At 39.7% G+C, this 14552-nt stretch overlaps 1 protein-coding gene across 1 annotated transcript; it reads right to left on the bottom strand.

The window, feature by feature from the left end:
• Positions 1-589: 589 nt before the first annotated feature.
• Positions 590-8253, bottom strand: GUCA1A (guanylate cyclase activator 1A). The gene is made up of 4 exons (XM_066598667.1): positions 8056-8253; positions 1969-2118; positions 1761-1851; positions 590-768 (listed from the first exon to the last, which is right to left on the bottom strand). The coding sequence occupies exons 1-4, from the start codon at positions 8251-8253 to the stop codon at positions 590-592; spliced, it is 618 nt and encodes a 205-aa protein (XP_066454764.1).
• Positions 8254-14552: the final 6299 nt, after the last annotated feature.

Below are 14552 nucleotides of genomic sequence, written 5' to 3'. Positions count from 1 at the left end.
GCCTCATTTTAACCCGTTGCTACCTGGGGCTGCTGGACATTTACTCAAAGGTAGAAACTTGTAAGTGGACCTTTACAAAAAGTAGTTGAGTATCCCTACTTTATGTTGTGCTGTTCACTGTAGTTTCATCAAGAAATCCAGTACGCCCTTCTGCCATAACTGCCCTGAGTAAGACACTTTATAAACCACCAGCCGGTGTTCTTAATCTACTGAATGTCAGAAATACCTGGCAACCACGTTCATGGTTATAATTTGATGTGCTAACTGGATAATGTGAATTAACCGGAATTGAATCATAATATGGATATCGACCATGCACTATAAAGTATTGCACAATTGGCCCCGTAGTTCTATATGTGTTGTACCAAACTGCTGATGACGGTGATCGACACTCCCCGGATAAAGGAATTCTAAACCCTTTAGGTAATTCTAGAACCTGATGTGTACTCATTGTATGGTGCCAGGCCAGATGATGGCACTTGTGTCCTTATATTGGTCATTTTATAGAATTAGTCCTCGGCATGTCATAGGCAAAGTCCACAAAAAGAGGATAAGAAGTAATGAAAACATGGACATTATTTCTTCTGGGTCAGGGAAGTGAGTGTCCAGTTGTGATTTCTGTGTGAGCTCGTTCTGTCATGTCCATTCTTTTACCATCATTCTGAATCATATAAACAATGTGTTTCAGGTCTAAACTGCGGGTCAGCACCTCCAGGAGCAGCTCATCCTTCTGTACACCTTCCATGAATTCTTCCAGCGATAGCTCACCTAGGAACAATATAGACATAATAGTATTACAGGAGGTTTCTGATTTGTGCGTAGACTTGACAGCAAACATTCTCTTGCAGTGCCTCCGCAGGGGAAATATGGTATTACACCACTGCCCCTGAAATCAACAGATTGCCCATATGATGCTCCAATGTTCTAGGTCATCCAGGGTGAAGGCAGTTCTTCTCTGACTTAAGGTACCTTTACACGTAGCGAGAAATCATTTTCTCTGGTAAACGGGTAAATGATGTCACAGTTTGCTTGTTTGCTCGTGCGGTCAGTTAAAAAAACGTTTATTTTTTTTTAACCGGATGGGTCAGTTCATTGGTGGAGCATACAGGTATGTTTTACATGGGGACAGTGGAGAACACTGTAGCTATACACCTCTGACAGCAGATTATCTCTAAGGGGACAAAAGAATCGGATGCTGAAATTCAACATGCACGATCTTTTCACCCCCTGGCATCATCTGTCAGGTGAAAGTCAAGAGGCCCTTGTACACACATGAGAGTTGTTCAGTTCAGCCAAAATTGGCAAGTTTGGAGACTCTGACTGTCGTTTAATGTGTGCGAGGGGCGAAAGTACAAAATAGATTCAATTTACTGCAGAAGATAAGCCCCAACAGCTAAACTCTCTGCTCGTTAATGTCTGGATAGGATGAACATATATACAATTTTTAACTAGTTAATTTAGTTTATTTTTGTCTAATTATGTATCCATTGTAAACTTTTATGAATTAGCTTTTAGTGTTCTATATGTTCACTGCTGCCATATATTATAATGTGCTGCAGGACGTGTGTGCTGCTATTACTTCTTTTATTTAGAGTTGTAATCTGTATTAGTGCGACCTCTAGGGGACGCTGTTGTATCTGCAAGGAGGGACACTAAAGCAGCTTAGCTAGTTATATTAGGCAGCAATCACATTAACAAATAAGTCAAAGTAACTTAAGAAACACAATCCAATAACAGAAAAAAGCATGAACATTACTCACCATCACCATTAATGTCAATTTTGTCAAAAACCATATCTGTGAATTCCTCTGCAGTCATATTATCATTACATCTGTTAATAGCCCTGATAGCCTGAAAAACAACAGTGGATTGGGTTTATGTTTGAATGAATTCCCAAGTTTAAATTTTAGGAAAGTTTGAATATAATGTATAGAATTTACTGGCTTGATCTATAAGAATTCACCTCACCTTTATTATATTGAGAAGTTCTCCTCTGTCGATGCAGCCGTTCCCATCCACATCATAGAGTTTAAAGTACCACCGCAACTTTTGCTCCACTTTACCTTTCAGGACTAAACTCAAAGCAGCCACGTACTCCATAAAATCCATATAGCCATCCTGAAAAAATGTGAAAACGTAAGTTTGTTAGCGTACTCTATCTATCTATCTATCTATCTATCTATCTATCTATCTATCTATCTATCCATCTGTTTCATATCTATCTATCTATCTATCTATCTATCTATCTATCTATCTATCTATGTCATATCTATCTATTCATCTAACTGTCTCCTATCTATCTATTTATCTATGTCATAGCTATCTATCTATCCATCTATCTGTCTCATATCTATCTATCTATCTATCTATCTATCTATCTATCTATCTATCCATCTGTTTCATATCTATCTATCTATCTATCTATCTATCTATCTGTGTCATATCTATCTATTCATCTAACTGTCTCATATCTATCTATTTATCTATGTCATAGCTATCTATCTATCTATCTATCTATCTATCTATCTATCTATCTATCCATCTATCTGTCTCATATCTATCTATCTATCTATCTATCTATCTATCTATCTATCTATCTATCTATCTATCTATGTCAGAATCTATCTATTTATTTATCTGTCATAGCTATCTATCTATCTATCTATCCGTCTATCTGTCTCCTATCTATCTATCTCAAATCCAACTATCTATCTATCTATCTATCTATCTATCTATCTCCTATCTATCTGTCTCATAGCTATCAATTTATCTATCTATGTCATATCTATCTATCTATCTATCTATCTCATATCAAGCGCCCCTTTAATTCGAACCCCTCATTCCCGCCCCCAAGACTTCTCTAGAGCAGCACCAGCCCTCTGGAATGCACTACCCCAAACTATCCGGGCAATCCCAGACACACAAAACCTCAGGCATGCTCTAAAAACACACTTCTTCAGGGAGGCATACCATATCCTCTAAACCCTTTTTTTACTCCGCCTGATAACATGCTCCCTGTCCTATAGACTGCAATCTCTGCTAGCTGCAATCAACAGCCCCCTGCAGTCATACCGATTCAAGCACCCCCTGTAGTCGTACCATTGTCTATGTGTGTAGTATCCCTCACTTTCCATCTTGCCATACTGTGCACATCTCCAGACCCTTTAGCTTTTGTATCACCCCATTACTTGTAATAGGTATGCCTGTTGGAGCAGGACCCTCACCCCTATTATCTCCATCAATTGATTACTTCATGTAACCGTGGTCTTGTTTTACTTCCCCTGTTTTGTAAGTGCTGTGGAATATGTTGGCGCTATATAAATAAAGAATATTATTATTATATCTATTTCATTATCTATCTCATATTATTTGTCTATTCTATCTAATTATATATCTCTCTCATATCTATCTATATATCCATCTCATATTATCTATTTATCTATCTATTTTAACTAGCTCATAGTATCTATCCATGTAATATCTATCTATATATCTAATATCTATCTCATATAATCTATCTAATATCTAACTCATATCTATCTGTCTATCTATCTATGTGTCTAGCACGTTCTTTTAGACTTACTTTTTAAGTGGAACCTATAACGTCCCCACTGCACCATAACTGAGTTTATGTGTAGTTTAAACTAAGTTACAATGCTGTTAGAGAATATGACAGGGAGCCATGCAAGGCATATTTTACACTCAGCTGCTCCTGGTATCCAGCAGTGTCCTCCTCTGAAGTCTTTTCAGAGTCCCCTGGGTGTGCTTCTCCCATAGACTTGTATAGGAGAGCATGTGCATGGGACTCTGAAATAAGTCAGAATTTTCCAACAAATAAGTAAATGAGTGGCAGCAACCGTGGATGGGATTTCTTTAAAAGATTTATTCTTCCATAAGAATCAAGTAAACAACATTTCAACCTATAACAGGTCTTTTTAGGTTTCAACGTTTCAACTGTTATAGGTTGAAACGTTGTTCCCTTGATTCTTATGGAAGAATACATTTTCGCCTTTTTAAATAAATTGCATCCACTGTTGCTGCCACTCATTTATTTATTTGTTGGAAAAGTCCTTTGAGGTTTGTTGGTCCAGAACCTAATCTTGAGTGGCGGGCAGATCTACTAACATTAGAATTCCCTCGCCTTTTTTGGCTTTTGCTATTTTTTGCTGCTGTCCATCTTGAATATATAATATAAGTCAGATTTTTGTCAACCGCTAGGACTTCAGGGGTGGACACTGCTGGATGCTGGGGCGGGCGAATATAAAAAATACCTCTCCCAACTCCCTGTCACATCACCTGTAGCATCATAACTTAGTTCATGATTCTTTAGGGAGGTGATGGGTTCCCTATAAATGTGTTTATTTTTGATTCTTTAAAATATTCTATCAGGCTGTATGAATGCTCTGAAATAGATTTAGTGCCCTAATACAAATCATATACTTCTAAGACTCTTCAATAACAATGCAACAAATGTGTAGAAAGGCACTGCATGTAGCAGGATTTCAAATGTGTTTGCTGTTGCATAGGAAATGTAGCATTACATGGGGGCTATCCAAATGTATGACAAACCTTCTTTTCTCCCTCTTGCACTGCTGGAGGCCTAAGTTGGCTCTCATACCATTCGAGTCCCATAGACTAAAGGGGAACCTGCTAAAATGCCAAGAACTGGTCTAGAGATAAAGGCATTATGAAGGAACTGTATTTAGATCTACTAGCAGGCATTTTCATGAATAGTAGTTCATCTACTCGCATAATCTCAAAGGGCATTGAGGTGTGGGCTTGTGGGTGTGCTACAGCTGTGGGGTAATGAAATGTTAGTGGAAAAGAGCCCTGTAAAAGAATAACTCATCTATAGGCACTGTGTAATTTACCCAGTTTGATATCTAAAAAGCTTATCTCTCTGAAAATATCCCACAGGATAAGTGATAAATGTTTAATTACTGGGAATATAAGAACTGGGACCCCAGGGAACATGAGAACAGTGCACCTCCAAATACCCCAGGAGAATGGAGTGGCAGTGTGCATACATGACCACCGCTCCATTCACTTCTATGAGACTCAGCCGAGCTACAGAATGCACTTGGTAATCTCTTTGAGTACTATCAAACTCAATGGAGCAGTTGGGGTGACTCAGGAGTGTGCTGTCCTCGTGAATCCCTAAGGGACCCAGTGGTTGAACCCACAAGGATTAAATGTTTATTACCTATCCTGTACCTATCAATGTTTTTCTGAGATAGTCCCTTTAAACATGCGTCATTATGGAAGTTCTATTTAAGTGGCTCTCTGCTGCATACTGTTATAAGACCACAAGGTGGCACCCTTTTGTGAGCAGTGAGGATATTTTTTTAATAACTGGCTACAAACTGCAACATTCAGTAGAATTGTCACCCAGAAAGACATATTAACGCATGACTAAATATAGGGGGCCATCTCTTGATGATTCACCAGTCTGCACAAATGCACTTTTTGTAAAAAACAATCCATTTCCTAGAAGAAGGTGTCGTTTTGCTGCAAAACCCGGCATGCAGTTACGTCTCAGGCAGATATACAAATTATTAGATTTGTGGGGTGATTAAATGAACGGTCTTGTCACCTGAGACCCTAAGAGTGATTCCCCCCTTGGCCTATAAAAGGCTCTCAGAGGCTCCTTGCATGTAGTGACCTCTTCTTCCGCTTGTGTAGAGCTTGTTGACCACTAGATGCCTCTACGACACAGAGAAGAGATTTCACCCGTTACCAGAGTCAGAGAGGGGCGCATTATTGGGATGTGAGAAGCTTTGTCGTATCGATGAATTGTCCCCCACTGGGCCGTTCTGACCAGACTGGTAAGCGGTGTTGGGACCAGTGGATGTGTGAGGGCACACAAGGTGACCAGGCTCAGGACACCCTTAACAGACCACCAGTAGAGAGGATTGTCTTATCACTGACAAGTACGAGCAGCTCCAACTGTTTCGTTGTCAACCATCCAAAGACAACTGGATTGTTACACCCCTGTGTCATTTGGAACCATTTCCAGGTGCTTGGCTGAAGGACATTTGGTCTCACAGTGTCCATTACATGTATTGCCTTTGGCACCCACCATCACCTCCGTTTGCAGTGGTGTCATGAATAGCAAAAACGGACTGCTACGGAGTGAAACTGGGTTGTCATCAGCGACAAATCCAGGGTTAGTTTGGGCACCGACAATGGCTGTTTTCATGTCTGGAGACCTAGGGCTGAGCGCTGTGTGATGGTCTGGGGGGCAATCGCATACGACAGTCGGTAGTGGTACGAGGGACAATGACAGCTCAGCGATATGTTCAGGACATCCTGCAGCCACATGTGTTCCTCTCATGGCAGCTTCCAAGGGACATTTTCCATCCTTTTGCTCCTTTTGCTCTGATATTGTAATCACTTACTTATATCAATGTTACAATCACACAGAGAAACTTTCATTCCATTCCAATAACGTCTTCTAGGAGAGGGATTGTTTTTGCACAAAGAGTACATAAAACAGATACTTTTTTTGTATTTGCTGAAATAGTTATATATAAAAAATCGCATTGCATCCAAAAATGATTGGTGCGTCCTTCAGAGGTTTTCTTCTGTTGGATTTATACAAAATTAAAAAAATGTCTCAGTCTCCGCTGGATGCTGTACTCGGTAATCATTCTTCCAGAAAACTCCCCTTCCTCAGTAAGGCAATGGCATAATATGGAGCTGTAGGGACTCTAGAGGTCATTGTATAGGCTCTGTACACATTAATCTGCACAAACCTGACTAGTATTATAATGAGTAAAATAGGTTTTTAGATCACCTGCATAACATGTTCCCGTATAGTGCTACAAATAGTCTTTCCTTGTAGCCTACTGGAAGTACTGAGAACAGTACAGCTCTTTGTGTAGCATCACAAGATGCTTACAAGCTAAAGTAAAACAGGACCATAATATTTTAGTAGATGTAACCTGCAGATTTTGTTGGGATACACTGACAAGCTAATGACTTGGCCCGCAGAAAATCCATCGATGTTTGCTATGGGGGGAACATAAAAGCACTCGATTAAACTTTTACTTGCCATTTCATTTTTACCTGTAGAGATAGATGGCATCAGAGATGCCTGATAGTTGCTTATCTCCATTCTCTGCTGATTTCGGCTGGGTACGGAGTGCTTGGTCATTGGGAAGTTGGGGCTGAAAAACCTTTTTCTGATAGCCATCTAATGTTTATATTCAGACTGAACAGAATCTGCAGTCTGACCTCCCAGCATCATGTTACATAGCAGGATTTGCTAAGTAGATTGATAAATTCCTGTCCATTCTAGGTTTGAGTCCAGGGGGCGGTTTTACCCACTGATTGACAGATTTCTCTTTTTTTACATTTATACAGGTAAGGCTATCAATCACTAAGTAGGACCACCACCTGGGCTCCTAAGTTTCATATGAGCAGGGATTTAAATGAATAAAATGCAAGTCATAATGAATTTTTCCCCATAAAACTATCAATTTGCTCAGCTCCACTTTCTAAATAACAGGTTGCCCGCAGCCCAGACATCATGTTCAATGATGGTTCCCTTTAACAGTTTACAGAATAAGTCATTGTAATTTAAAAACAAGGCTCTTCGTAGTTTCCTTGAAATGTTTACAAAACTTTTGAAAACTTTTTGATTTTACTCTTTGCCTAATTTAAAAATATTTTAACTTTGTCAAAGAAAACTTTGTAAATAGGAGAGAACTTATTTTATTTATTTTCTGATGCTTATCATCACTTACATCAGTCACTGTCTCCAACGAGGCTCACATCTTAATTCCCCTGTCCCCAATGCACACACACTAGAGCCAATTTCATAGAAAGCCAGATTACAAAACTATATCTATATCTGGACTGTATAATCAGATTTTTTATTTTTAATGCCCCCCAGGGTGTGCACTCTCATTACACAGTTTTACACCTCTGACCCTTGTATAAATAGAACTAATTGCATCATTATAGCATTTCTGTATTTTCTATTATTCTAATCAATTTATGGCATGAAATAAGCAACAATATAGTGTATCAGTAGAAAGTATAGCAGGTTACCTTGTTAAAGTCAAATGTGTCGAACATCTGCTCAATGTATTGGTTGGATGCCGGACTAAGGTTCTTGAGTCCAAAGAATTGCTTGAATTCATGTTGGGTCAACTGACCAGACGGGCACTCCGTCATGAACTTTTTATACCATCGATGGATTTCTGTGGAACTTAGTTCTTCGACTGCTTTTCCATCCATATTCCCCATTTTTGAGCACTTAAAGTCTTGTTGTTATTTATCTAGGTATAAAATGTGATTCCCAAAAATAGAACAAAAAGTCTTCAGCGAAAGTTACATTTATCGCTTTTATCAATAAAATGCCTTAATCCTGTAAAGAGACTTCTAAAATTAAGGTCACGCAGCTGCAAGGAGTATAGTCTGTGTTCTTCAAAAGCCTAAATGAAAAGACGCTCATATCTTGAAAAAAACTTCACTTAAACAACCATGCAATTCTACTGCTGACCAATCACAGAGCTTCTCAGAGAGGGAACCCTCGTGTCTAAGCAGGTGGAATTCCAGGGAAAACCAAGTACACACCCCACTCAAAAATCTATCTGTAGTGATTAACTAGGAACAAGATTACAGAAGGAGGTGGTTTAGGATGCTCCTAAAAGGATTGGTAATCTTCTAATCGCAGATCTGGCTCTGACATTGTTAATGACCTATGAGTGCTCTAACAATAGCATCAAAAATAAAATAAGCGTTGCTTCATTTTTTGCATGTAATCATTATAAGATTTGTAATTTTAATCGCTAGTAATGAGTGTCTAAGCTCTTTTGTAAATAGGTACTTACAAGATGCTTAGTAATTTGTATACTATTTTCATAAAATACACTTGCAACATTGAAAACGTAAAGGAGTTGCTGATGGGAAATGGAACATTTGCTGCTGGATTCCCTACAGATTATAGCTGATTGCTGGGGGTCCCAGCAGCAGGATGCCCTGTTATTAGGGGGAACCATCTAACAAAAGGGATTAACTGAAGGCAACAAGCCCTGTAATGTGTTGAAGCATTTGAGCAAAGAAAAAATATATTAGATAATTACATCGTAATGAAATAAGATGCATAAATTCAATACAAATTCTACTTTGCGTTACCGTAAATGAAAGCACAAGGCAATTTCAGACTTTGTTTTTGCAGAATTCAAGAACTGATTTTAGATGAATTCTGTCGATTGTCAAATGTTTAATATAATATCTAAGTTATGCATGTTACTTTAATTGTGGTTTAGTTAATGACCTTTTCTAGTGTGCAATGTATAGTGAAAGAATGATATGCTTTTGCCATTCACACACCTGCGTTGCCTTGTAGTTTACCAATTCTTCCTACAGTCTTTAGGATCATACAAGCAGCACAGACATTAGGTATATTGTAGGTTAAAAATCGGTGGTTTACATACTCTCATATGTGAAACTATAGATAAAGAAAGCAGATTACATATGAGGCCTCTTCTCATCTTAGATATGCAACTTTCGCTTGGGATGAGTAGCAATGAGAAACATGGCAATTTGAAAAGCAAGGCACAGAAGTGTGACCCTCTTCTCTGCATCTGGGGACAGAGCACATGTGATGGTGTCAAGGGGGTTGTAATTATTTTTCCTGGGTGATTAAGTGAATTTTCTACCCTCCAATTTTTTTTCTTGCATTTTTAGGAGCCGCAAAAAAAAAAAAACTACAGTACTGTCTCATAAGGTACTGAGAGAAAGCAGGTGATCATGTCAGGCTATGGAAGTTCATCAAAGGCATATTTCATTCAATTACTTTATTATGCTTGACCTATCCTTAGACTGCTGTCATATCCATAATAATCCCATTTTGGGGGCTCAGAGGTAGAATTAGGCAGAGCGGGCAGTTTCTTAGGGTGCCCTGAGTGTGGGCACAATTTTTATTTTATTTTATTTTTTTTGTACCAATTATTGTTTTCTTATATGAATAAAATCAATACAAAGTTAAATGACTTATTTCCCATTAGACAAATATAATGCCAAACTTCAGGGAATGACACTAGAGACATTTTGAAGCCACCATACTGAGCAGGAATAGTGCTTATGGCCACAACCCATGCCTTTACACTTAGATCACCATAGGACCTTATGTTAACTGATGACTGGTTCAGAAGAACTGTGGAAGTCCTAGTGTTGCAGATATTGCATTGATCTTTAAATGTGGCTGTATTAGTTTTTTTTTTTTTAATTGTGTGCTGAATTTAAAGGGGCTGTCCAGCACTTATCTGACTTTTCAATTAATTCAATGCTACCTGTCCCTGTACTACCAACCTGGGCCACTGCAATACAGAGAGCACTATCTGCTTTCAGCACTGTCCATACTGACAGGAATCAGCTGATTGGTAGGGATTCCGAGCAGATAACGCCCGCTGATCGACTTTGATAGATTTTATTCACATGTAAAGTACCTGCAGTCAATGTGCAATTGCTTAGAAAGCCAGCACTGTAATAGCTGGATAGAAACCAGTTTACATGAAAGAAGATTAATCTCCTTAGCAGTGTGATCCAAGGGTCAGCAAGCTCTTCTCCAGATTGGATAGGTATTTTAATCCTGTTGAACCTTGATTCCCTTGACTGATCATTTATACCTTAAGTGGACTTTTCATCTATATGTAAGTTCTGATTCAAAAAGGATTCTTTCTTTCGTCTTCGCTGTCTTAACTGGGCATATTCTCTAAAAATGAACAGAAAGCATGTACAGGCGTGTGAAAACCTAAAGACAGCCCATGTAAAGTTTAGTTTTAGTTTTTAACATGTGGACTTATAAAAATAAGATCTTCATTCAAACAATATGCAAAAATGAAGGTGACGTAATTGGACAAAAGTTCAGTAAGAAATGGACTGGGCAATGATTCAGCAAAATAATTCACAGATAAGCCCACAGATCAATTTAACAGAAAGACATTGATAAAATAGGACAAGTCCAAAGATGGGCTACAAAACTTACCAGGAAAGACTAAAAGAACTTAATTTGTATAACCTAAAAGAAAGAAAGGAAAGGGGGAACATGATCAAAACCTTTAAATATGTTAAACGTGATGACGATGAAAAAAGTTTGAAAAAAATGCTCTTGCGCCGTCTCAACAAACAACTGGAGTTGACAATGTAATATTGTCTAAAAGATTTAATGAAGTACAACGCGTTTCGTCGCGCAAAAGCGACTTTATCAAGTACATAAAACATAACATAACAATGCATACTTATATAGGGACTTACATGTATGTAATGGTGTTGCTTAGGTGAATAACCGGTTGTGAGCAGCTCACATGACCTCCACGTCATGTGTGCCACGTCAGCTCAATAGTTGCCGGTGGAAAACGAAACTGAAACTACTTCCGGGTACGTGGCGATCACGTGACCCGAGTAGCCTTATGTATACATAAAGTTTTTTAGCTTTATGTATATGCCGCTATCTAACAATATGTATAGATGTAATGCGGGCGGTTGTTAAGATGTATTATGGGCTCCGGTATGAATTACCGGCATAGAGGTGCAGAACGTCATGACGCGGGGTACGTCATGACGCCGGGGACGTGAGAACTCCTAGTAGCGCTAGTGTCTGTTGGTGTATAACTATGGCAACCGGCGTTAGAGCGTCATGACGCGGAGTTACGTCATGACGCCGGTGACGTGAGGACGCATGGTAGCGCTGGTGTTTGTAGATGTATTACTGTGTGTTATTATGGCGACCGGCGCCGTGGGATGGCGTGGTGACGTAGGTCCGTCAGTATCGTCCAAAAATCCCAGCGTAGGTTGCATAGTGCCGCGTTGCCATGGAGACTAGTGCGACCTACAGATGTCCTACAGGTACGTAGTGAAGGGAACGAGGGATTTCATTGTATACTAATATGTATAGCTACGTGTGAAAGGTATATACAGGCAAAATTTAGTGCATTGATCTGAAATAAAATATAGCAGATATACACCATAGTTATACACCAACAGACACTAGCGCTACTAGGAGTTCTCACGTCCCCGGCGTCATGACGTACCCCGCGTCATGACGTTCTGCACCTCTATGCCGGTAATTCATACCGGAGCCCATAATACATCTTAACAACCGCCCGCATTACATCTATACATATTGTTAGATAGCGGCATATACGTAAAGCTAAAAAACTTTATGTATACATAAGGCTACTCGGGTCACGTGATCGCCACGTACCCGGAAGTAGTTTCAGTTTCGTTTTCCACCGGCAACTATTGAGCTGACGTGGCACACATGACGTGGAGGTCATGTGAGCTGCTCACAACCGGTTATTCACCTAAGCAACACCATTACATACATGTAAGTCCCTATATAAGTATGCATTGTTATGTTATGTTTTATGTACTTGATAAAGTCGCTTTTGCGCGACGAAACGCGTTGTACTTCATTAAATCTTTTAGACAATATTACATTGTCAACTCCAGTTGTTTGTTGAGACGGCGCAAGAGCATTTTTTTCAAACTTTTTTCATCGTCATCACGTTTTCGTGGGTCCAATTCACTATTGGACACAGAAGCTCTGCAGCAGACTCCAACAACTCAGGAACCGGGTCAACACCAGAGGAGTAAGACCCTTGAGAGGTCTGACGAGCAAACTTGGACTAGGAGGTGTTGGTGGGACCCCTCTCCACAGGGGTTTCCACCATACACCGGGTAAGTCCCATTTTATTTTATTTTATTTTATTTCCTTTAAACTTTATTTTTATTCACTTATTCTGATCACCCAGTGACACCCCCTAGTTAACCAGTTGAAGCGCCTCCCTGACTATCTGTTTAAATATGTTAAAGGCAGGGATGGATTGGCAATTCATCCCATTGGGAAAAATCCTATTGATCCAGTGGGGCTGCTTGAAGGGGGCCTGGGCTGCTTTAAGTGTACTTAATAAAATAAAAACAGGGCCTCTATTGTGACTGGTTAAAGGGGGGCCTCAATGCAGTCCTGTGCAAAAAGGGGTCAATAATTTCTGACTAGGGGCAAAAGGGTACCATTAATTATTTACTGAGGGCAAAAGGGGGCCATTATTACTGACCCGGAGTAAAAGGGGCTATAACTACTCACCAGGTGTAAAAGGGGCCCTCATTACTGACTGGGGCAAAAGGGTTTATTTATACTCACTGGAGGTAAAAAGGGGCCAGTATTACTGGCTGGAGCAAAAGGGGGCCGCTATTACTGATTGATGGCATAAGAATTATACTTTGAGACGTCTCTAAGGGTGATCTTATGCTGGTAACACTACAACACATTCTTATATAAAGCATATAACCAGACTGCCCATTAAACCCACTGGAAAAATTCCCAGTGGGCCGGTGAAGGGGTGGAATTTTTTGGTGAAATGTTCCAAAAAAAAGTTATACTTACTTGTGCTGCTTCTCTAGCTCTGGACTTTGCAGTCTGCACTCGCACAATTCACCTGCTGAGTTCTCGTTAGAGTGATCATGTGACAAGAACATAAGCACACATGATCACTGCAGCAATCACTTGATCGCATTACCTGGAAGTTAGCACAGACTGTAGAAGGTAGGAGAGCAGGAGGAGCTTTTTTTATTATTTTTTTTTACAATATATAAAGGGCACCGCTACTGAGTAGAAGGGGCGGATGGACTGCAACCTATAAGGGGCACTACTATTGAGTGGGGGGCTGGGGCCTATATGCGGCAATATCATTGACTGGCCTGTGAGGGGCATTGTTGTTAAGTGGGGGCTTATATAGGCTATTATTATTGAGCGGAGACCTATATGGCACAACATCACTGAGCGGTTGCCTGTGAGGGGAAATGTTACTGAGTGGGAACTTATATGCTGTACTATTACTGAGAAGAGGCCTATATGGGGCATCATTACTGTGTGAGGGCCTATGTTGGGTATTATTACTGAGTGAGGGCATAAGGTAAGCATTATTATTGATTGGGGCACTTTTACTGTATGTGGGACATGAAAAGTGGCACTTACTATGCGGGGCCTACAAGGGGCACAGAAAGGGGGATACTAGTACTGTGAGGGTCAGCTCAAGTGGAATTACTACTATCTGGGTTACTAAGGATGGAGAGATTATATACAAGTTTGGAAAATGAAGCTAGGTCCTTGGAAAACTGATGTGTGTCAAATTCTGCAGAGAAAAGTTGCGACCTGGAGAAGTTATCATGATGGTTGAGGCCAGATTAAAAAAGGGAAAGTGAACAACTTTAGTCAGTGATTACTGCATTTAATGGTACTGTAATCATTTATACGGTCTGCAAAGTGCCGGTGTAGAGCTAGTATACACTTCTATATTGTCACAGCATGGTGGTAATATTAGTTTTTATACAGGGTTTTTCTTGCTAGCAAAACCATGGTGGTGTTATTTGATCATGGTCTGGGAGTATTATTTGGCCCTCATATAATATTATTAGTAGTAATATTGATCCTTGTAATAGTCTTTATTTAGTGTCAGTATGTTGGCATTAATCACTATCTGGGGGTAATATGTGATCAAGGTCTGGTGGTATTATTTGCCGTTTAAATGGTGTTGTTA

Source organism: Eleutherodactylus coqui, chromosome 4, assembly GCF_035609145.1.
Source record: "Eleutherodactylus coqui strain aEleCoq1 chromosome 4, aEleCoq1.hap1, whole genome shotgun sequence".
In the NCBI taxonomy this organism is placed as follows: Eukaryota; Metazoa; Chordata; class Amphibia; order Anura; family Eleutherodactylidae; genus Eleutherodactylus; species Eleutherodactylus coqui.
The sequence above is the reverse complement of the archived record's forward strand: the minus strand, read 5'-3'. Positions and strand labels throughout refer to the sequence as shown.